This window comes from Cnephaeus nilssonii (assembly GCF_951640355.1).
Source record: "Cnephaeus nilssonii genome assembly, chromosome: 24".
Classification (NCBI taxonomy): domain Eukaryota; kingdom Metazoa; phylum Chordata; class Mammalia; order Chiroptera; family Vespertilionidae; genus Cnephaeus; species Cnephaeus nilssonii.
Window position 1 is genome coordinate 15,786,100 of NC_137095.1, and position 24,099 is coordinate 15,810,198.

General features: G+C 53.2%; 3 protein-coding genes across 3 annotated transcripts; all 3 read left to right on the forward strand.

Moving 5' to 3' along the window:
• Nucleotides 1-1,045: 1,045 nt before the first annotated feature.
• On the forward strand, nucleotides 1,046-4,949 carry LOC307095067 (uncharacterized protein; the record flags this gene model as incomplete). Its single annotated transcript, XM_079764230.1, has 6 exons — nucleotides 1,046-1,165; nucleotides 1,746-1,878; nucleotides 2,616-2,741; nucleotides 3,333-3,464; nucleotides 4,199-4,323; nucleotides 4,915-4,949. The coding sequence occupies exons 2-6, from the start codon at nucleotides 1,856-1,858 to the stop codon at nucleotides 4,947-4,949; spliced, it is 441 nt and encodes a 146-aa protein (XP_079620356.1). The 5' UTR covers nucleotides 1,046-1,165; nucleotides 1,746-1,855.
• LOC307094988 (uncharacterized protein) lies at nucleotides 4,937-14,168 on the forward strand. Its single transcript, XM_079764204.1, has 11 exons — nucleotides 4,937-5,047; nucleotides 5,782-5,907; nucleotides 6,499-6,631; nucleotides 7,369-7,494; nucleotides 9,011-9,145; nucleotides 9,963-10,078; nucleotides 10,644-10,776; nucleotides 11,598-11,730; nucleotides 12,465-12,590; nucleotides 13,183-13,315; nucleotides 14,050-14,168. Exons 1-4 carry the CDS (start codon nucleotides 5,025-5,027, stop codon nucleotides 7,462-7,464), a joined length of 378 nt encoding a protein of 125 aa, XP_079620330.1. The 5' UTR covers nucleotides 4,937-5,024; the 3' UTR covers nucleotides 7,465-7,494; nucleotides 9,011-9,145; nucleotides 9,963-10,078; nucleotides 10,644-10,776; nucleotides 11,598-11,730; nucleotides 12,465-12,590; nucleotides 13,183-13,315; nucleotides 14,050-14,168.
• Nucleotides 14,169-19,540: 5,372 nt separating this feature from the next.
• On the forward strand, nucleotides 19,541-23,663 carry LOC307095072 (uncharacterized protein). The gene is made up of 6 exons (XM_079764241.1): nucleotides 19,541-19,653; nucleotides 20,387-20,512; nucleotides 21,104-21,236; nucleotides 21,970-22,095; nucleotides 22,681-22,813; nucleotides 23,548-23,663. The coding sequence occupies exons 3-6, from the start codon at nucleotides 21,214-21,216 to the stop codon at nucleotides 23,641-23,643; spliced, it is 378 nt and encodes a 125-aa protein (XP_079620367.1). The 5' UTR covers nucleotides 19,541-19,653; nucleotides 20,387-20,512; nucleotides 21,104-21,213; the 3' UTR covers nucleotides 23,644-23,663.
• Nucleotides 23,664-24,099: the final 436 nt, after the last annotated feature.

Consider the following 24,099-nt stretch of genomic DNA (forward strand, 5'->3'; position numbering starts at 1 on the left):
CTGCCTGCAACCAAGGTACTTGCCCTTGACCGGAATTGAACCCAGGAACCCTTGGTCAGCAGGCCAACACTCTCTCCACTGAGCCAAACTGGCTAGGGCTAAATTTCTATTTTGTATGAGTTTTGAGTAGACTGACAAGTGTAGAATTTGGGGAAATGGTTGATTTTTTTTTTTTACACAATTCTGGATTGCAGTGAAATAGCCTTTTGTGAGAATAAGCTATGTTTGGGAGTTTCCCTAACAGATTCTTATGGTTTCAGAATGTTGACCCATGTCTCCAGAACATTCTGGTCAGATCTATAACATCATTATGGATCATTGCTACTCTTCTCATCACTGAGATTTGACTTACATTAGTTAAAACAATTACTTTATTTTTATTTATTTTTTAAAAATATTTTTTATTGATTTCAGAGAGGAAGTGAGAGGGAGAGAGAGATGGAAACATCAATGATAAGAAAGAATCATGGATCGGCTGCTTCCTGCACACCCCCTACTGGGGATCGAGCCCGCAACCCGGGCATGTGCCCTTGACCGGAATCGAACCCAGGACCCTTAAGTCCACAGACTTTTGCTCTATCCACTGAGCCAAACAAGCTAGGGCAATTATTTTATTTTTAAATTGAAGTTATTCGATTGACATTATTAGTTCTTTGGAGGTGGAAAAGTACATGTTAAATTTATGAGATCTTTCTAAGGTCCCAAAGATTTTAAATGAAAACCACAAAGCCTTTCATTTTTCCCTTGGAAAAAAAAAAAAAGTTCAGTAGTCAACATGTGTTCATCCAGTAGAGAGACTATGACATTTCATAGGTTTACTCATTAATCATTATTTGTTGCTGACGTTGCAACATCCATCAGTAAGAACACAGGTCTGTCTGTTCCATGGCCCTTTTATACAGAAGGTTTTGTCACTGAGGCTTGCTTTTGAATATTTTAGGAACAGACAAACTCCGTTTTTCTCACCCACGGCTACTTGACAGTCTGGGTACCTTTCTCAACTGGGCATGGCATTTCGGTGCACTTGCCAGGTGCAGGGGCCGCCCAAGGCTCCCCACCAGCCGTGAAGAGACCACCTTCCTTTCCTTGGATGACGGGAGGCATGCGAGAGTCCTGGGAGCCGCGTGTCCGGGGTGTGACCCCGGCCTGTAGATCCCTGAGGAAGGTAAGCATTCCTCCCTCCCACAATCTGTCATTGGTGTGGGGAACTCGTCGATGTGCTAGAGGCAGCCTTTCCCAGTGTCCACAGTGGCCTGTGGGGTTGAGCTTCAAGGGTGGACGGAGTATCCCGCTTGCTATCAGACCCTGAGGTCATTGGCTCACTAGGTGAGCTGCCTAGACTGCCTCACCTAGACATCCGGCTTCACAGAACAAGCTGGGATCGATGATGACTCCCTAAAAAAAAAAACCAAACCAACATTCCTTGGAAAAGCTGAACAAAATGAGTGAGAACACATACCGTCGTCGTTCTCATCGAAAACTGAGGTCCGGCACGTTCCGTATCCAAGGGACAGGAGTGAGGGACAGCTTCCCTTGTCACACTCATGCACGCACTTCCAGGGCTTAAGCGCAGCTGCCTACCAGCCCACCTCATGGTGTCACACACGCCCAAAGTCACCCCAAGGAATAGCGGGACTGGATAGACAGGTGCAGGCTGTACCTGGGGAGCTGTTGGCATGTGTCTTGTGACCTGAGAGCGTGAATGAGTTTCTCAAATGTGCATGTGGTTTCTCTTCACGCTCCAGGTGGAGTCGTCATGAGAGGCCTGTTGTCCGCATAGAAGAGACCACCTTGCTCTCCACCTGGCGGTCGGACGTGGACGGGTCCTGGAAGAGTGTTGCCCCAGGTCTGCCTCATGCCCGTGGGGTGCTCAAGAAGGTAAGCCTTCCTGTGCCCCAAGGTCAGCCAATTGGCCACCATGTGTCTGAACCAAGCTCTGTGTCCACAACGTGCTGAGATCGATGATGACTCCCTAAAAAAAAAGCCAAACCAACATTCCTTGGAAAGCTGAACACAATGAGTGAGAACTACACCCGTCGTCGTTCTCATCGGAAACTGAGGTCCAGCACGTTCCGTATCCCAGGGACAGGAGTGAGGGACAGCTTCCCTTATCACACGCGAGCAGGCACCTCCCAGTTTAACATCCAAGAGAGTTATCTTGGTGTTGGTTGCCAGTTTTTCAAAAATATTTCTCTTGTTTATTTGAGAGAGGAAGGGGAGGGAAAGGGAGAGAAACATCAATGATGAGAGAATCACTGATTGGTTACCTCCTGCACTCCCCCTACTGGGGAAGGAGACCGCAGCCTGGGCATGTGCCCTGACTAAGAATGGAACCATGACCTCCTGCTTCATTGGTCAACACTCAACCCCTGAGCCACACCAGCCTGCCCACAGGGCTTCATTTTTCACGTGGGGAGGCATACACATAACACACACATTCATTTTTGAAACCCACCTGCACAAAGAATGTCACACCTGCCCTAACTCATGCCTCAGGGACAGGAGAAGGGATAATCAGATGCCAGGCCTCCGATAGGGAAGGAGAGGACAGGGAAGTTACCTGAGGACCCGGGCACATGACTCAAACGCACCTGTGCTTTGTGTCCACTTCTCAGGTGGAGCCGCGGCGCCAGGTTCTGCTTCGGCCAAGAAGAGAAGACTGTTGTTTGCCTGGATGGCTCGAGTCCCTGCGAGTCCAATTGTGGCCCTGAGTCGGCGTCGAGCCAGGATCCCTCGGGAAGGTAAGCGATGCTCTGCTCCTCGCTCGGCCATTAGCTTTTGGGTTTTGGAGCTGCTGGAAGCGGCTTGTTTGGGTGTCCAATGGCACCCGGGGTGTCCCTCCAACACTGGACTGAGTGCTCCTTGCTCAGTGGGGGACCTGGTCCCGCACGGCCCGGAGGACATTGAGGGCATTGCCACACCCTATGAGCCCCAAGTCCGCTTGCTCCATTGTTTAGAACGTGCTGGGATCGATGATGATTCCCCCCAAAAAAGCCAAACCAACATTCCTTGGAGCTGAACAAAATGAGTGAGAACACATACCGTCGTCGTTCTCATCGGAAACTGAGGTCCTGCACGTTCAGAGCCCCAGGACCAGGACTAGTGAGGGACTGCTTCCCTTGTCACACTCATGCACGCACCTCCAGGGCATAAGCCCAGCTGCCTACCTGGCCACCTCAATGTGTCATACACGCCCGTGGTCACCCCTAAGGGATGGAGGGACTGGATAGACAGGAGCAGGCTGTACCTGGGGAGCTGTTGGCATGTGTCTTGTGACCTGAGAGCGTGAATGAGTTTCTCAAATGTGCATGTGGTTTCTCTTCACTCTCCAGGTGGAGTCGTCATGAGAGGCCTGTTGTACACATAGAAGAAACCACCTTGCTCTCCACCTGGCGGTCGGACGTGGACGGGTCCTGGAAGAGTGTTGCCCCGGTCTGCCTCATGCCCGCGGGGCGCTCGAGAAGGTAAGCCTTCCTGTGCCCCAAGGTCAGCCAATTGGCCACCATGTGTCTGAACCAAACTCTGTGTCCACAACGTGCTGGGATCGATGATGACTCCCTAAAAAAAAAGCCAAACCAACATTCCTTGGAAAAGCTGAACAAAATGAGTGAGAACTACACCCGTCGTCGTTCTCATCGGAAACTGAGGTCCAGCACGTTCCGTATCCCAGGGACAGGAGTGAGGGACAGCTTCCCTTATCACACGCGAGCAGGCACCTCCTACTTTGTTAACATCCAAGAGAATTTTCTTGGTGTTGGTTGCCAGTTTTTCAAAAATATTTCTCTTGTTTATTTGAGAGAGGAAGGGGAGGGAGAGGGAGAGAAACATCAATGATGAGAGAATCACTGATTGGTTACCTCCTGCACTCCCCCTACTGGGGAAGGAGCCCGCAGCCTGGGCATGTGCCCTGACTAAGAATGGAACCATGACCTCCTGCTTCATTGGTCAACACTCAACCCCTGAGCCACACCAGCCTGCCCACAGGGCTTCATTTTTCACATGGGGAGGCATACACACACATTCATTTTTGAAACCCACCTGCACAAAGAATGTCACACCTGCCCTAACTCATGCCTCAGGGACAGTAGAAGGGACAATCAGATTCCAGGCCTCCGAGAGGGAAGGAGAGGACAGGGAAGTTACCTGAGGACCCGGGCACATGACTCAAACGCACCTGTGCTTTGTGTCCACTTCTCAGGTGGAGCCGCGGCGCCAGGTTCTGCTTCGGCCAAGAAGAGAAGACTGTTGTTTGCCTGGATGGCTCGAGTCCTGCGAGTCCAATTGTGGCCCTGAGTCGGCGCCGAGCCAGGATCCCTCGGGAAGGTAAGCGATGCTCTGCTCCTCGCTCGGCCATTAGCTTTTGGGTTTTGGAGCTGCTGGAAGCGGCTTGTTTGGGTGTCCAATGGCACCTGGGGTGTCCCTCCAACACTGGACTGAGTGCTCCTTGCTCAGTGGGGGACCTGGTCCCGCACGCCCCGGAGGACATTGAGGGCATTGCCACACCCTATGAGCCCCAAGTCCGCTTGCTCCATTGTTTAGAACGTGCTGGGATCGATGATGATTCCCCCCAAAAAAGCCAAACCAACATTCCTTGGAGCTGAACAAAATGAGTGAGAACACATACCGTCGTCGTTCTCATCGGAAACTGAGGTCCTGCACGTTCAGAGCCCCAGGACCAGGACTAGTGAGGGACTGCTTCCCTTGTCACACTCATGCACGCACCTCCAGGGCATAAGCCCAGCTGCCTACCTGGCCACCTCAATGTGTCATACACGCCCGTGGTCACCCCTAAGGGATGGAGGGACTGGATAGACAGGAGCAGGCTGTACCTGGGGAGCTGTTGGCATGTGTCTTGTGACCTGAGAGCGTGAATGAGTTTCTCAAATGTGCATGTGGTTTCTCTTCACTCTCCAGGTGGAGTCGTCATGAGAGGCCTGTTGTACACATAGAAGAAACCACCTTGCTCTCCACCTGGCGGTCGGACGTTGACGGGTCCTGGAAGAGTGTTGCCCCGGGTCTGCCTCATGCCCGCGGGGCGCTCGAGAAGGTAAGCCTTCCTGTGCCCCAAGGTCAGCCAATTGGCCACCATGTGTCTGAACCAAACTCTGTGTCCACAACGTGCTGGGATCGATGATGACTCCCTAAAAAAAAAGCCAAACCAACATTCCTTGGAAAAGCTGAACAAAATGAGTGAGAACTACACCTGTCGTCGTTCTCATCGGAAACTGAGGTCCAGCACGTTCCGTATCCCAGGGACAGGAGTGAGGGACAGCTTCCCTTATCACACGCGAGCAGGCACCTCCTACTTTGTTAACATCCAAGAGAATTTTCTTGGTGTTGGTTGCCAGTTTTTCAAAAATATTTCTCTTGTTTATTTGAGAGAGGAAGGGGAGGGAGAGGGAGAGAAACATCAATGATGAGAGAATCACTGATTGGTTACCTCCTGCACTCCCCCTACTGGGGAAGGAGCCCGCAGCCTGGGCATGTGCCCTGACTAAGAATGGAACCATGACCTCCTGCTTCATTGGTCAACACTCAACCCCTGAGCCACACCAGCCTGCCCACAGGGCTTCATTTTTCACATGGGGAGGCATACACACACATTCGTTTTTGAAACCCACCTGCACAAAGAATGTCACACCTGCCCTAACTCATGCCTCAGGGACAGGAGAAGGGACAATTAGATGCCAGGCCTCCGATAGGGAAGGAGAGGACAGGGAAGTTACCTGAGGACCCGGGCACATGACTCAAACGCACCTGTGCTTTGTGTCCACTTCTCAGGTGGAGCCGCGGCGCCAGGTTCTGCTTCGGCCAAGAAGAGAAGACTGTTGTTTGCCTGGATGGCTCGAGTCCCTGCGAGTCCAATTGTGGCCCTGAGTCGGCGCCGAGCCAGGATCCCTCGGGAAGGTAAGCGATGCTCTGCTCCTCGCTCGGCCATTAGCTTTTGGGTTTTGGAGCTGCTGGAAGCGGCTTGTTTGGGTGTCCAATGGCACCCGGGGTGTCCCTCCAACACTGGACTGAGTGCTCCTTGCTTAGTGGGGGACCTGGTCCCGCACGCCCCGGAGGACATTGAGGGCATTGCCACACCCTATGAGCCCCAAGTCCGCTTGCTCCATTGTTTAGAACGTGCTGGGATCGATGATGATTCCCCCCCAAAAAGCCAAACCAACATTCCTTGGAGCTGAACAAAATGAGTGAGAACACATACCGTCGTCGTTCTCATCGGAAACTGAGGTCCTGCACGTTCAGAGCCCCAGGACCAGGACTAGTGAGGGACAGCTTCCCTTGTCACACTCATGCACGCACCTCCAGGGCATAAGCCCAGCTGCCTACCTGGCCACCTCAATGTGTCACACACGCCCGTGGTCACGCCTAAGGGATGGAGGGACTGGATAGACAGGTGCAGGCTGTACCTGGGGAGCGGTTGGCATGTGTCTTGTGACCTGAGAGCGTGAATGAGTTTCTCAAATGTGCATGTGGTTTCTCTTCACTCTCCAGGTGGAGTCGTCATGAGAGGCCTGTTGTCCGCATAGAAGAGACCACCTTGCTCTCCACCTGGCGGTCGGACGTGGACGGGTCCTGGAAGAGTGTTGTCCCGGGTCTGCCTCATGCCCGCGGGGTGCTCGAGAAGGTAAGCCTTCCTGTGCCCCAAGGTCAGCCAATTGGCCACCATGTGTCTGAACCAAGCTCTGTGTCCACAACGTGCTGGGATCGATGATGACTCCCTAAAAAAAAAGCCAAACCAACATTCCTTGGAAAAGCTGAACAAAATGAGTGAGAACTACACCCGTCGTCGTTCTCATCGGAAACTGAGGTCCAGCACGTTCCGTATCCCAGGGACAGGCGTAAGGGACAGCTTCTCCTTCTCACACGTGAGCAGGCACCTCCCAGTTTGTTAACAACCGAGAGAATTTTCTTGGTGTTGGTTGCCAGTTTTTCAAAAATATTTCTTTTATTTATTTGAGAGAGGAAGGGGAGGGAGAGGGAGAGAAACATCAATGATGAGAGAATCACTGATTGGTTACCTCCTGCACTCTCCCTACTGGGGAAGGAGCCCGCAGCCTGGGCATGTGCCCTGACTAAGAATGGAACCATGACCTCCTGCTTCATTGGTCAACACTCAACCCCTGAGCCACACCAGCCTGCCCACGGGGCTTCATTTTTCACATGGGGAGGCATACACACACACATTCATTTTTGAAACCCACCTGCACACAGAATGTCACACCTGCCCTAACTCATGCCTCAGGGACAGGAGCAGGGACAATCAGATGCCAGGCCTACGAGAGGGAAGGAGAGGATAGGGAAGTTACCTGAGGACCCGGGCACATTACTCAAACGAACCTGTGCTTTGTGTCCACTTCTCAGGTGGAGCCGTGGCGCCAGGTTCTGCTTCGGCCGAGAAGAGAAGACTGTTGTCTGCCTGGATGGCCCGAGTCCCTGCGAGTCCAGTTGTGGCCCTGAGTCGGCGCCGAGCCAGGATCCCTCGGGAAGGTAAGCGATGCTCTGCTCCTCGCTCAGCCATTAGCTTTTGGGTTTGGAGGTGCTGGATGCGGCTTGTTTGGGTGTCCAATGGCACCCAGGGTGTCCCTCCAAAACTGGACTGAGTGCTCCTTGCTCAGTGGGGGACCTAGTTTAGCAGGCCCCTGAGGAGTCTAAGGGAATTGCCTCACCCAATGAGCCACAAGTCCGCTTGCTCCGTTACGTGCTGGGGTCAATGATGTTTCCCCCAAAAAAACCAAACCAACATTCCTTGGAGCTGAACAAAATGAGTGAGAACACATACCGTCGTCGTTCTCATCGGAAACTGAGGTCCAACACGTTCCGTATTCCAGGGACAGGAGTGAGGGACAGCTTCCCTTGTCTCACCCATGCACGCACTTCCGAGGGCCTCAGCATTTTAGCCTGTTCTGTCTGAGGGTCAGATGCTCCTCATACATGATTGTGTGTCCATGAAGCAAAGTACTGGGTAGGCATGCAGTCCTTGTAGGCATGGTGGCCATTGAGCGTTTCACCTGTAAGAGTTGGAGAGTGTGGCCTTGGCTCAGGGAGCTCATGGCATGGACCTGTGTTGTCCGTGTCTCCACTGGTGTGGTAGCCCCTGCAGCTTTGTTGGTTCGGAGTCATGGTTTGTGAACACCATGATCACCTTTCTGGTGTCATTTTGTTCTGCTTAGGGCATTTGGCGTAGTTGAGTTTATTTAACTTTTTAAAAATATTTATTGATTTCAGAGAGGAAAGGAGAGGGAGAGAGAGATAGAAACATCAACGATGAGAGAATCATGGACCAGCTGCCTCCTGCAAACACCCGACAGGGGATGGAGCCCGCAACCTGGGCATGTGCCCTTGACTAGAATCAAACCTGGAACCTTTCAGTCCGCAGGCCCACATTCTATCCACTGAGCCAAACTAGATAGGGCTGGCCTAGTTTTCATGTGTCATTTTCCGCTCAATATTGTTTCTTTTATTCTTTTGCCCCCTTACATGAACTCGGGCCCTGTGCAGCTAGTGTGTAATGGTACCACTGGTGTCGTTTTTCTTTTGGTGGTTGTTGTGTTTACATAAAGTGCCATTCTCCTTGTCGTTTTGCTGGGACAGTGTTCAAGGTGACCCCACATCCACGGTCATTAGGAGCACGTAGGAACCTAGCCGTGCTGCTTCTGTTTAGAGTGAGGGGATATTGAAGAGCGAGTCCTTGCCTTACCTTAGGAGCCCCAGCAGGTTAATAAGTCTCCATTTTTTCATGTTTTTGTACGTGATGGATCCTCCTTGGAAGCCAGGAAGGAATGGTGGATGGCGATCGGTGCCAGGGCTCGGTGTTCCCATGAGGAGGCTCCTGCCCACAACACAGGCCATCTATTCACACACCCACCTGCACGCATGATATCATGTTCCTTGAGTTTACACGTTCCTTGAGTTCCTTGAGAAATGCCTAGAGGAGGACATGGATGTTACGGACGGAACTGCGTACATAACTCAAAAGCACCTGTGATTTCTGTCCACTTCCCAGGTGGAATTGCCTCACAAGGTTCTGCATTTGCCCAGAAGAGAAGACCGTTCTCTGCCTGGAAGTCCTGAGGTCCCCAGGAGTCCCCGAGGATGGGTGACCCTAAGTGCACACCACGCCCAGAGACAGCTCAGGAAGGTACGCATTATCCTGCTCCAACTTGACAAATTACCTTCCTGATTTTTAGAGCTGCTGGAAGTGGCTTGTTTGGGTGTCTGAATGGCACCTGGGGTTTCCGTCCAACAGTGGACTGAGTATTCCTCTTGGTCAGTGATGGGATCTGCATCCTGCAGGCCCCTGGACGACTCTTGAGGTCATTGCCTCACCCAGTGAGCTGTAATACCAGCCTGGCTCAAATTGTAGAACATGCTGGGATCAATGACCCCAAAAATTCATTCCTTGGAGAGCTGAACAACATGAGTGAGAACTCATACTCTCCTCATTTTCTTTTTTTTCTTTTTTATTTTATTGATTTTTTTACAGAGAGGAAGGGAGAGGGATAGAGAGCTAGAAACATCGATGAGAGAGAAACATCGACCAGCTGCCTCCTGCATACCCCCTACCAGGGATGTGCCCGCAACCAATGTACATGCCCTTGACGAGAATCGAACCTGGGACCTTTCAGTCCACAGGCCGACGCTCTATCCACTGAGCCAAACCAGTTTCGGCTATTCTCATCATTTTCATCGGAAACTGAGGTCCAGCATGTTCAGAGCCCCAGACGTAAGAGGAGTGAGGGACAGGTTCCCTTGTCACACTCAGGCAGGCACCACCTCGAGTGTCAGCACCGCTGCCTACCTGGCTAAGCTCATGGTAACACACACGCCCTCAAGCAACCTGAGGGATAGAGGTACAAGATAGAAAGGTGCAGGGCTTACCAGGGGAATTTGGTCTTGTTTCCTGGGAACCTGGGTATGTTTTTCAACTGTGCATGTGATGTCTCTACACTTCCCAGGTGGAGTGGCTGTGTATACTCGCCATCAGCCATGAAGAGACAACCTTCCTTTCCGTTAATGATGAGCGGCGTGCGGAGTACTACGTGTGCACCCTGCCTGTGGTTCACTGAGGAAGGTAAGCATTTACCTGCTCCAAGTGGAGAAATTAATGTTCTGATTTGGGGAGCTGCTAGAGTCACAGGTTTGGGTGTCTGAATGGCACATGGGGTTTCCCTCCAAGTATTCCTCTTGCTCAGTGTTGGGGTCTGCATCCTGCAGTCCTTTGGAGGACTCTGAGGTCATTGCCTCACCCAATGAGCCATAATACCAGCCTGGCTCAAATTTTAGAACGTGCACAGATCAATGATGACCCCTAAAATTGCATTCCTTGGAAAGCTGAACAAAATGAGTGAGAACTCACCCCGTCGTCGTTCTCATCGGAAACTGAGGTCCAGCACGTTCAGTGCCCCAGGGACAGGAGGAGAGAGGGACAGCTTCCCTTGCCACACTTAAGCAGGCACCACCTAGAATGTTGGCACAGCTGCCTTCCTGGCTAACCTCATGGTACAACTACACCTGCAGTCATTGGCCAGGGATAGAGGTACCAGATAGACAGGGCTTACCTGGGGAGAATGCAGGCCTGGATATGGTTACATGGGTAGGTTTCTCAACTGTGCATGTGATTTCTCTACACTTCCCAGGTTGAGTGGCCATGTAGACTCGCCATCAGCCGTGAAGAAACCACCTTCCTTTCCGTTGATGATGGGCAGCGTGCGGAGTCCTAGAGGCCGTGTGTCCCAGGGTGTGCACCCTGCCTGGGAATTACTGAGGAAGGTAAGCATTTTCCTGCTCCAAGGAGAGAAATTAATTTTCTGATTTGGGGAGCTTCTAGAGTCACTGGTTTGGGTGTCTGAATGGCACATGTAGATTCCTTCCAACACTGTACTGAGTATTCCTCTTGCTTATTGTTGGAATCTGCATCCTGCACACTCTGGAGGATTCAGGACATTGCCTCACCCAATGAAACATAACACCATGCCGAAACCGGTTTGGCTCAGTGGATAGAGCGTCGGCCTGCGGACTCAAGGGTCCCGGGTTCGATTCCGGTCAAGGGCATGTACCTTGGTTGCGGGCACATCCCCAGTAGGGGGTGTGCAAGAGGCAGCTGATCGATGTTTCTCTCTCATCGATGTTTCTAACTCTCTATCCCTCTCTCTTCCTCTCTGTACAAAATCAATAAAATATATTTAAAAAAAAAACAGAAACATAACACCAGCCTGGCTCAAATTTTAGAAAGTGCACAGATGGATGAAGACACCAAAAATTACATTCCTTTGAGCTGAATAAAATAAGTGAGAACTATAAATGTCGTTGTTCTCATCTGAAATTGAGGTCCAGCACATTCAGAGCTCCAGGGACAGGAGGTATGAGGGACAGTTTCCCTTGCCACACTCATGCTTGCACCTCCAGGACGTAAGCCCAGCTGCCTACCTGGCCACCTCATTGTGTCACACACGACCGTGGTCACCCTAAGGGATGGAGGGACTGGATAGACAGGTGCAGGCTGTACCTGGGGAACGGTTGGCATGTGTCTTGTGACCTGAGAGCGTGAATGAGTTTCTCAAATGTGCATGTGGTTTCTCTTCACTCTCCAGGTGGAGTCGTCATGAGAGGCCTGTTGTCCGCATAGAAGAGACCACCTTGCTCTCCACCTGGCGGTCGGACGTTGACGGGTCCTGGAAGAGTGTTGCCCCGGGTCTGCCTCATGCCCGCGGGGCGCTCGAGAAGGTAAGCCTTCCTGTGCCCCAAGGTCAGCCAATTGGCCACCATGTGTCTGAACCAAGCTCTGTGTCCACAACGTGCTGGGATCGATGATGACTCCCTAAAAAAAAAGCCAAACCAACATTCCTTGGAAAAGCTGAACAAAATGAGTGAGAACTACACCCGTCGTCGTTCTCATCGGAAACTGAGGTCCAGCACGTTCCGTATCCCAGGGACAGGAGTGAGGGACAGCTTCCCTTATCACACGCGAGCAGGCACCTCCTACTTTGTTAACATCCGAGAGAATTTTCTTGGTGTTGGTTTCCAGTTTTTCAAAAATATTTCTCTTGTTTATTTGAGAGAGGAAGGGGAGGGAGAGGGAGAGAAACATCAATGATGAGAGAATCACTGATTGGTTACCTCCTGCACGCCCCCTACTGGGGAAGGAGCCCGCAGCCTGGGCATGTGCCCTGACTAAGAATGGAACCATGACCTCCTGCTTCATTGGTCAACACTCAACCCCTGAGCCACACCAGCCTGCCCACAGGGCTTCATTTTTCACATGGGGAGGCATACACACACATTCATTTTTGAAACCCACCTGCACAACGAATGTCACACCTGCCCTCACTCATGCCTCAGGGACAGGAGCAGGGACAATCAGATGCCAGGCCTCCGAGAGGGAAGGAGAGGACAGGGAAGTTACCTGAGGACCCGGGCACATGACTCAAACGCACCTGTGCTTTGTGTCCACTTCTCAGGTGGAGCCACGGCGCCAGGTTCTGCTTCGGCCAAGAAGAGAAGACTGTTGTTTGCCTGGATGGCTCGAGTCCCTGCGAGTCCACTTGTGGCCCTGAGTCGGCGCCGAGCCAGGATCCCTCGGGAAGGTAAGCGATGCTCTGCTCCTCGCGCGGCCATTAGCTTTTGGGTTTTGGAGCTGCTGGAAGCGGCTTGTTTGGGTGTCCAATGGCACCCGGGGTGTCCCTCCAACACTGGACTGAGTGCTCCTTGCTCAGTGGGGGACCAGGTCCCGGCACGCCCCGGAGGACATTAAGGGCATTGCCACACCCTATGAGCCCCAAGTCCGCTTGCTCCATTGTTTAGAACGTGCTGGGATCGATGATGATTCCCCCCAAAAAAGCCAAACCAACATTCCTTGGAGCTGAACAAAATGAGTGAGAACACATACCGTCGTCGTTCTCATCGGAAACTGAGGTCCAGCACGTTAAGAGCCCCAGGACCAGGACTAGTGAGGGACAGCTTCCCTTGTTACACTCATGCACGCACCTCCAGGGCATAAGCCCAGCTGCCTACCTGGCCACCTCAATGTGTCAAACACGCCCGTGGTCACCCCTAAGGGATGGAGGGACCGGATAGACAGGAGCAGGCTGTACCTGGGGAGCTGTTGGCATGTGTCTTGTGACCTGAGAGCGTGAATGAGTTTCTCAAATGTGCATGTGGTTTCTCTTCACTCTCCAGGTGGAGTCGTCATGAGAGGCCTGTTGTACACATAGAAGAGAACACCTTGCTCTCCACCTGGCGGTCGGACGTTGACGGGTCCTGGAAGAGTGTTGCCCCGGGTCTGCCTCATGCCCGCGGGGCGCTCGAGAAGGTAAGCCTTCCTGTGCCCCAAGGTCAGCCAATTGGCCACCATGTGTCTGAACCAAGCTCTGTGTCCACAACGTGCTGGGATCGATGATGACTCCCTAAAAAAAAAGCCAAACCAACATTCCTTGGAAAAGCTGAACAAAATGAGTGAGAACTACACCCGTCGTCGTTCTCATCGGAAACTGAGGTCCAGCACGTTCCGTATCCCAGGGACAGGAGTGAGGGACAGCTTCCCTTATCACACGCGAGCAGGCACCTCCTACTTTGTTAACATCCGAGAGAATTTTCTTGGTGTTGGTTGCCAGTTTTTCAAAAATATTTCTCTTGTTTATTTGAGAGAGGAAGGGGAGGGAGAGGGAGAGAAACATCAATGATGAGAGAATCACTGATTGGTTACCTCCTGCACGCCCCCTACTGGGGAAGGAGCCCGCAGCCTGGGCATGTGCCCTGACTAAGAATGGAACCATGACCTCCTGCTTCATTGGTCAACACTCAACCCCTGAGCCACACCAGCCTGCCCACAGGGCTTCATTTTTCACATGGGGAGGCATACACACACATTCATTTTTGAAACCCACCTGCACAACGAATGTCACACCTGCCCTCACTCATGCCTCAGGGACAGGAGCAGGGACAATCAGATGCCAGGCCTACGAGAGGGAAGGAGAGGACAGGGAAGTTACCTGAGGACCCGGGCACATGACTCAAACGCACCTGTGCTTTGTGTCCACTTCTCAGGTGGAGCCGCGGCGCCAGGTTCTGCTTCGGCCAAGAAGAGAAGACTGTTGTTTGCCTGGATGGCTCGAGTCCCTGCGAGTCCAATTGTGGCCCTGAGTCGGCGCCGAGCCAGGATCCCTCGGGAAGGTAAGCGATGCTCTGCTCCTCGCTCGGCCATTAGCTTTTGGGTTTTGGGGATGCTGGAAGCGGCTTGTTTGGGTGTCCAATGGCACCCGGGGTGTCCCTCCAACACTGGACTGAGTGCTCCTTGCTCAGTGGGGGGCCTGGTCCCGCACGCCCCGGAGGACATTGAGGGCATTGCCACACCCTATGAGCCCCAAGTCCGCTTGCTCCGTTGTTTAGAACGTGCTGGGATCGATGATGATTCCCCCCAAAAAAGCCAAACCAACATTCCTTGGAGCTGAACAAAATGAGTGAGAACACATACCGTCGTCGTTCTCATCGGAAACTGAGGTCCTGCACGTTCAGAGCCCCAGGACCAGGACTAGTGAGGGACAGCTTCCCTTGTCACACTCATGCACGCACCTCCAGGGCATAAGCCCAGCTGCCTAACTGGCCACCTCAATGTGTCAAACACGCCCGTGGTCACCCCTAAGGGATGGAGGGACTGGATAGACAGGAGCAGGCTATACCTGGGGAGCTGTTGGCATGTGTCTTGTGACCTGAGAGCGTGAATGAGTTTCTCAAATGTGCATGTGGTTTCTCTTCACTCTCCAGGTGGAGTCGTCATGAGAGGCCTGTTGTCCGCATAGAAGAGACGACCTTGCTCTCAACCTGGCGGTCGGACGTGGACGGGTCCTGGAAGAGTGTTGCCCCGGGTCTGCCTCATACCCGCGGGGCGCTCGAGAAGGTAAGCCTTCCTGTGCCCCAAGGTCAGCCAATTGGCCACCATGTGTCTGAACCAAGCTCTGTGTCCACAACGTGCTGGGATCGATGATGACTCCCTAAAAAAAAAGCCAAACCAACATTCCTTGGAAAAGCTGAACAAAATGAGTGAGAACTACACCCGTCGTCGTTCTCATCGGAAACTGAGGTCCAGCACGTTCCGTATCCCAGGGACAGGAGTGAGGGACAGCTTCCCTTATCACACACGAGCAGGCACCTCCTACTTTGTTAACATCCGAGAGAATTTTCTTGGTGTTGGTTGCCAGTTTTTCAAAAATATTTCTCATGTTTATTTGAGAGAGGAAGGGGAGGGAGAGGGAGAGAAACATCAATGATGAGAGAATCACTGATTGGTTACCTCCTGCACTCCCCCTACTGGGGAAGGAGCCCGCAGCCTGGGCATGTGCCCTGACTAAGAAAGGAACCATGACCTCCTGCTTCATTGGTCAACACTCAACCCCTGAGCCACACCAGCCTGCCCACAGGGCTTCATTTTTCACATGGGGAGGCATACACACACATTCATTTTTGAAACCCACCTGCACATAGAATGTCACACCTGACCTCACTCATGCCTCAGGTACAGGAGCAGGGACAATCAGATGCCAGGCCTACGAGAGGGAAGGAGGGACAGGGAAGTTACCTGAGGAACCGGGCACATTACTCAAACGCACCTGTGCTTTGTGTCCACTTCTCAGGTGGAGCCGCGGCGCCAGGTTCTGCTTCGGCCAAGAAGAGAAGACTGTTGTTTGCCTGGATGGCTCGAGTCCCTGCGAGTCCAGTTGTGGCCCTGAGTCGGCGCCGAGCCAGGATCCCTCGGGAAGGTAAGCGATGCTCTGCTCCTCGCTCGGCCATTAGCTTTTGGGTTTTGGAGCTTCTGGAAGCGGCTTGTTTGGGTGTCCAATGGCACCCGGGGTGTCCCTCCAACACTGGACTGAGTGCTCCTTGCTCAGTGGGGGACCTGGTCCCGCACGGCCCGGAGGACATTGAGGGCATTGCCACACCCTATGAGCCCCAAGTCCGCTTGCTCCGTTGTTTAGAACGTGCTGGGATCGATGATGATTCCCCCCAAAAAAGCCAAACCAACATTCCTTGGAGCTGAACAAAATGAGTGAGAACACATACCGTCGTCGTTCTCATCGGAAACTGAGGTCCTGCACGTTCAGAGCCCCAGGACCAGGACTAGTGAGGGACAGCTTCCCTTGTCACACTCATGCACGCACCTCCAGGGCATAAGCCCAGCTGCCTACCTGGCCACCTCAATGTGTCAAACACGCCCGTGGTCACCCCTAAGGGATGGAGAGACTGGATAGACAGGAGCAGGCTGTACCTGGGGAGCTGTTGGCATGTGTCTTGTGACCTGAGAGCGTGAATGAGTTTCTCAAATGTGCATGTGGTTTCTCTTCACTCTCCAGGTGGAGTCGTCATGAGAGGCCTGTTGTCCGCATAGAAGAGACCATCTTGCTCTCCACCTGGCGGTCGGACGTGGACGGGTCCTGGAAGAGTGTTGCCCCGGGTCTGCCTCATGCCCGCGGGGCGCTCGAGAAGGTAAGCCTTCCTGTGCCCCAAGGTCAGCCAATTGGCCACCATGTGTCTGAACCAAGCTCTGTGTCCACAACGTGCTGGGATCGATGATGACTCCCTAAAAAAAAAGCCAAACCAACATTCCTTGGAAAAGCTGAACAAAATGAGTGAGAACTACACCCGTCGTCGTTCTCATCGGAAACTGAGGTCCAGCACGTTCCTTATCCCAGGGACAGGAGTGAGGGACAGCTTCCCTTATCACACGCGAGCAGGCACCTCCTACTTTGTTAACATCCGAGAGAATTTTCTTGGTGTTTGTTGCCAGTTTTTCAAAAATATTTCTCTTGTTTATTTGAGAGAGGAAGGGGAGGGAGAGGGAGAGAAACATCAATGATGAGAGAATCACTGATTGGTTACCTCCTGCACTCCCCCTACTGGGGAAGGAGCCCGCAGCCTGGGCATGTGCCCTGACTAAGAATGGAACCATGACCTCCTGCTTCATTGGTCAACACTCAACCCCTGAGCCTCACCAGCCTGCCCACAGGGCTTCATTTTTCACATGGGGAGGCATACACAGACATTCATTTTTGAAACCCACCTGCACAAAGAATGTCACACCTGCCCTAACTCATGCCTCAGGGAAAGTAGAAGGGACAATCAGATGCCAGGCCTACGAGAGGGAAGGAGAGGACAGGGAAGTTACCTGAGGAACCGGGCACATGACTCAAACGCACCTGTGCTTTGTGTCCACTTCTCAGGTGGAGTCGTGGCGCCAGGTTCTGCTTCGGCCAAGAAGAGAAGACTGTTGTTTGCCTGGATGGCTCGAGTCCCTGCGAGTCCAATTGTGGCCCTGAGTCGGCGCCGAGCCAGGATCCCTCGGGAAGGTAAGCGATGCTCTGCTCCTCGCTCGGCCATTAGCTTTTGGGTTTTGGAGCTGCTGGAAGCGGCTTGTTTGGGTGTCCAATGGCACCCGGGGTGTCCCTCCAACACTGGAATGAGTGCTCCTTGCTCAGTGGGGGAACAGGTCCCGGCACACCCCTGAGGACATTGAGGGCATTGCCACACCCTATCAGCCCCAAGTCCGCTTGCTCCGTTGTTTAGAACGTGCTGGGATCGATGATGATTCCCCCCAAAAAAGCCAAACCAACATTCCTTGGAGCTGAACAAAATGAGTGAGAACACATACCGTCGTCGTTCTCATCGGAAACTGAGGTCCTGCACGTTCAGAGCCCCAGGACCAGGACTAGTGAGGGACAGCTTCCCTTGGTACACTCATGCACGCACCTCCAGGGCATAAGCCCAGCTGCCTACCTGGCCACCTCAATGTGTCAAACACGCCCGTGGTCACCCCTAAGGGATGGAGGGACCGGATAGACACGAGCAGGCTGTACCTGGGGAGCTGTTGGCATGTGTCTTGTGACCTGAGAGCGTGAATGAGTTTCTCAAATGTGCATGTGGTTTCTCTTCACTCTCCAGGTGGAGTCGTCATGAGAGGCCTGTTGTACACATAGAAGAGACCACCTTGCTCTCCACCTTGCGGTCGGACGTTGACGGGTCCTGGAAGAGTGTTGCCCCGGGTCTGCCTCATGCCCGCGGGGCGCTCGAGAAGGTAAGCCTTCCTGTGCCCCAAGGTCAGCCAATTGGCCACCATGTGTCTGAACCAAGCTCTGTGTCCACAACGTGCTGGGATCGATGATGACTCCCTAAAAAAAAAGCCAAACCAACATTCCTTGGAAAAGCTGAACAAAATGAGTGAGAACTACACCCGTCGTCGTTCTCATCGGAAACTGAGGTCCAGCACGTTCCGTATCCCAGGGACAGGAGTGAGGAACAGCTTCCCTTATCACACGCGAGCAGGCACCTCCTACTTTGTTAACGTCCGAGAGAATTTTCTTGGTGTTGGTTGCCAGTTTTTCAAAAATATTTCTTTTATTTATTTGAGAGAGGAATGGGAGGGAGAGGGAGAGAAACATCAATGATGAGAGAGAATCACTGATTTGTTACCTCCTGCACTCTCCCTACTGGGGAAGGAGCCCGCAGCCTGGGCATGTGCCCTGACTAAGAATGAAACCATGACCTCCTGCTTCATTGGTCAACGCTCCACCCCTGAGCCACACCAGCCTGCCCACAGGGCTTCATTTTTCACATGGGGAGGCATACACACACATTCATTTTTGAAACCCACCTGCACAAAGAATGTCACACCTGCCCTAACTCATGCCTCAGGGACAGGAGCAGGGACAATCAGATGCCAGGCCTACGAGAGGGAAGGAGAGGACAGGGAAGTTACCTGAGGACCCGGGCACATTACTCAAACGCACCTGTGCTTTGTGTCCACTTCTCAGGTGGAGCCGCGGCGCCAGGTTCTGCTTCGGCCAAGAAGAGAAGACTGTTGTTTGCCTGGATGGCTCGAGTCCCTGCGAGTCCAATTGTGGCCCTGAGTCGGCGCCGAGCCAGGATCCCTCGGGAAGGTAAGCGATGCTCTGCTCCTCGCTCGGCCATTAGCTTTTGGGTTTTGGAGCTGCTGGAAGCGGCTTGTTTGGGTGTCCAATGGCACCCGGGGTGTCCCTCCAACACTGGACTGAGTGCTCCTTGCTCAGTGGGGGACCTGGTCCCGCACGCCCCGGAGGACATTGAGGGCATTGCCACACCCTATGAGCCCCAAGTCCGCTTGCTCCATTGTTTAGAACGTGCTGGGATCGATGATGATTCCCCCCAAAAAAGCCAAACCAACATTCCTTGGAGCTGAACAAAATGAGTGAGAACACATACCGTCGTCGTTCTCATCGGAAACTGAGGTCCTGCACGTTCAGAGCCCCAGGACCAGGACTAGTGAGGGACAGCTTCCCTTGTCACACTCATGCACGCACCTCCAGGGCATAAGCCCAGCTGCCTACCTGGCCACCTCAATGTGTCACACACGCCCGTGGTCACCCCTAAGGGATGGAGGGACTGGATAGACAGGTGCAGGCTGTACCTGGGGAGCTGTTGGCATGTGTCTTGTGACCTGAGAGCGTGAATGAGTTTCTCAAATGTGCATGTGGTTTCTCTTCACTCTCCAGGTGGAGTCGTCATGAGAGGCCTGTTGTCCACATAGAAGAAACCACCTTGCTCTCCACCTGGCGGTCGGACGTTGACGGGTCCTGGAAGAGTGTTGCCCCGGGTCTGCCTCATGCCCGCGGGGCGCTCGAGAAGGTAAGCCTTCTTGTGCCCCAAGGTCAGCCAATTGGCCACCATGTGTCTGAACCAAGCTCTGTGTCCACAACGTGCTGGGATCGATGATGACTCCCTAAAAAAAAAGCCAAACCAACATTCCTTGGAAAGCTGAACAAAATGAGTGAGAACTACACCCGTCGTCGTTCTCATCGGAAACTGAGGTCCAGCACGTTCCGTATCCCAGGGACAGGAGTGAGGGACAGCTTCCCTTATCACACGCGAGCAGGCACCTTCTACTTTGTTAACATCCGAGAGAATTTTCTTGGTGTTGGTTGCCAGTTTTTCAAAAATATTTCTCTTGTTTATTTGAGAGAGGAAGGGGAGGGAGAGGGAGAGAAACATCAATGATGAGAGAATCACTGATTGGTTACCTCCTGCACTCCCCCTACTGGGGAAGGAGCCCGCAGCCTGGGCATGTGCCCTGACTAAGAAAGGAACCATGACCTCCTGCTTCATTAGTCAACACTCAACCCCTGAGCCACACCAGCCTGCCCACAGGGCTTCATTTTTCACATGGGGAGGCATACACACACATTCATTTTTGAAACCCACCTGCACACAGAATGTCACACCTGCCCTAACTCATGCCTCAGGGACAGGAGCAGGGACAATCAGATGCCAGGCCTACGAGAGGGAAGGAGAGGACAGGGAAGTTACCTGAGGACCCGGGCACATGACTCAAACGCACCTGTGCTTTGTGTCCACTTCTCAGGTGGAGCCGCGGCGCCAGGTTCTGCTTCCGTCAAGAAGAGAAGACTGTTGTTTGCCTGGATGGCTCGAGTCCCTGCGAGTCCAGTTGTGGCCCTGAGTCGGCGCCGAGCCAGGATCCCTCGGGAAGGTAAGCGATGCTCTGCTCCTCGCTCGGCCATTAGCTTTTGGGTTTTGGAGCTGCTGGAAGCGGCTTGTTTGGGTGTCCAATGGCACCCGGGGTGTCCCTCCAACACTGGACTGAGTGCTCCTTGCTCAGTGGGGGACCTGGTCCCGCACGGCCCGGAGGACATTGAGGGCATTGCCACACCCTATGAGCCCCAAGTCCGCTTGCTCCATTGTTTAGAACGTGCTGGGATCGATGATGATTCCCCCCAAAAAAGCCAAACCAACATTCCTTGGAGCTGAACAAAATGAGTGAGAACACATACCGTCGTCGTTCTCATCGGAAACTGAGGTCCTGCACGTTCAGAGCCCCAGGACCAGGACTAGTGAGGGACAGCTTCCCTTGTCACACTCATGCACGCACCTCCAGGGCATAAGCCCAGCTGCCTACCTGGCCACCTCAATGTGTCACACACGCCCGTGGTCACCCCTAAGGGATGGAGGGACCGGATAGACAGGAGCAGGCTGTACCTGGGGAGCTGTTGGCATGTGTCTTGTGACCTGAGAGCGTGAATGAGTTTCTCAAATGTGCATGTGGTTTCTCTTCACTCTCCAGGTGGAGTCGTCATGAGACGCCTGTTGTCCACATAGAAGAAACCACCTTGCTCTCCACCTGGCGGTCGGACGTTGACGGATCCTGGAAGAGTGTTGCCCCGGGTCTGCCTCATGCCCGCGGGACGCTCGAGAAGGTAAGCCTTCTTGTGCCCCAAGGTCAGCCAATTGGCCACCATGTGTCTGAACCAAGCTCTGTGTCCACAACGTGCTGGGATCGATGATGACTCCCTAAAAAAAAAGCCAAACCAACATTCCTTGGAAAGCTGAACAAAATGAGTGAGAACTACACCCGTCGTCGTTCTCATCGGAAACTGAGGTCCAGCACGTTCCGTATCCCAGGGACAGGAGTGAGGGACAGCTTCCCTTATCACACGCGAGCAGGCACCTCCTACTTTGTTAACATCCGAGAGAATTTTCTTGGTGTTGGTTGCCAGTTTTTCAAAAATATTTCTCTTGTTTATTTGAGAGAGGAAGGGGAGGGAGAGGGAGAGAAACATCAATGATGAGAGAATCACTGATTGGTTACCTCCTGCACTCCCCCTACTGGGGAAGGAGCCCGCAGCCTGGGCATGTGCCCTGACTAAGAAAGGAACCATGACCTCCTGCTTCATTGGTCAACACTCAACCCCTGAGCCACACCAGCCTGCCCACAGGGCTTCATTTTTCACATGGGGAGGCATACACACACATTCATTTTTGAAACCCACCTGCACACTGAATGTCACACCTGCCCTAACTCATGCCTCAGGGACAGGAGCAGGGACAATCAGATGCCAGGCCTACGAGAGGGAAGGAGAGGACAGGGAAGTTACCTGAGGACCCGGGCACATGACTCAAACGCACCTGTGCTTTGTTTCCACTTCTCAGGTGGAGCCGCGGCGCCAGGTTCTGCTTCGGCCAAGAAGAGAAGACTGTTGTTTGCCTGGATGGCTCGAGTCCCTGCGAGTCCAGTTGTGGCCCTGAGTCGGCGCCGAGCCAGGATCCCTCGGGAAGGTAAGCGATGCTCTGCTCCTCGCTCGGCCATTAGCTTTTGGGTTTTGGAGCTGCTGGAAGCGGCTTGTTTGGGTGTCCAATGGCACCCGGGGTGTCCCTCCAACACTGGACTGAGTGCTCCTTGCTCCTTGGGGGACCTGGTCCCGCACGCCCCGGAGGACATTGAGGGCATTGCCACACCCTATGAGCCCCAAGTCCGCTTGCTCCATTGTTTAGAACGTGCTGGGATCGATGATGATTCCCCCCAAAAAAGCCAAACCAACATTCCTTGGAGCTGAACAAAATGAGTGAGAACACATACCGTCGTCGTTCTCATCGGAAACTGAGGTCCTGCACGTTCAGAGCCCCAGGACTAGTGAGGGACAGCTTCCCTTGTCACACTCATGCACGCACCTCCAGGGCATAAGCCCAGCTGCCTACCTGGCCACCTCAATGTGTCAAACACGCCCGTGGTCACCCCTAAGGAATGGAGAGACTGGATAGACAGGAGCAGGCTGTACCTGGGGAGCTGTTGGCATGTGTCTTGTGACCTGAGAGCGTGAATGAGTTTCTCAAATGTGCATGTGGTTTCTCTTCACTCTCCAGGTGGAGTCGTCATGAGAGGCCTGTTGTCCGCATAGAAGAGACCATCTTGCTCTCCACCTGGCGGTCGGACGTGGACGGGTCCTGGAAGAGTGTTGCCCCGGGTCTGCCTCATGCCCGCGGGGCGCTCGAGAAGGTAAGCCTTCCTGTGCCCCAAGGTCAGCCAATTGGCCACCATGTGTCTGAACCAAGCTCTGTGTCCACAACGTGCTGGGATCGATGATGACTCCCTAAAAAAAAAGCCAAACCAACATTCCTTGGAAAAGCTGAACAAAATGAGTGAGAACTACACCCGTCGTCGTTCTCATCGGAAACTGAGGTCCAGCACGTTCCTTATCCCAGAGACAGGAGTGAGGGACAGCTTCCCTTATCACACGCGAGCAGGCACCTCCTACTTTGTTAACATCTGAGAGAATTTTCTTGGTGTTTGTTGCCAGTTTTTCAAAAATATTTCTCTTGTTTATTTGAGAGAGGAAGGGGAGGGAGAGGGAGAGAAACATCAATGATGAGAGAATCACTGATTGGTTACCTCCTGCACTCCCCCTACTGGGGAAGGAGCCCGCAGCCTGGGCATGTGCCCTGACTAAGAATGGAACCATGACCTCCTGCTTCATTGGTCAACACTCAACCCCTGAGCCTCACCAGCCTGCCCACAGGGCTTCATTTTTCACATGGGGAGGCATACACACACATTCATTTTTGAAACCCACCTGCACACTGAATGTCACACCTGCCCTAACTCATGCCTCAGGGACAGGAGCTGGGACAATCAGATGCCAGGCCTACGAGAGGGAAGGAGAGGACAGGGAAGTTACCTGAGGACCCGGGCACATGACTCAAACGCACCTGTGCTTTGTGTCCACTTCTCAGGTGGAGCCGCGGCGCCAGGTTCTGCTTCGGCCAAGAAGAGAAGACTGTTGTTTGCCTGGATGGCTCGAGTCCCTGCGAGTCCAGTTGTGGCCCTGAGTCGGCGCCGAGCCAGGATCCCTCGGGAAGGTAAGCGATGCTCTGCTCCTCGCTCGGCCATTAGCTTTTGGGTTTTGGAGCTGCTGGAAGCGGCTTGTTTGGGTGTCCAATGGCACCCGGGGTGTCCCTCCAACACTGGACTGAGTGCTCCTTGCTCCTTGGGGGACCTGGTCCCGCACGCCCCGGAGGACATTGAGGGCATTGCCACACCCTATGAGCCCCAAGTCCGCTTGCTCCATTGTTTAGAACGTGCTGGGATCGATGATGATTCCCCCCAAAAAAGCCAAACCAACATTCCTTGGAGCTGAACAAAATGAGTGAGAACACATACCGTCGTCGTTCTCATCGGAAACTGAGGTCCTGCACGTTCAGAGCCCCAGGACTAGTGAGGGACAGCTTCCCTTGTCACACTCATGCACGCACCTCCAGGGCATAAGCCCAGCTGCCTACCTGGCC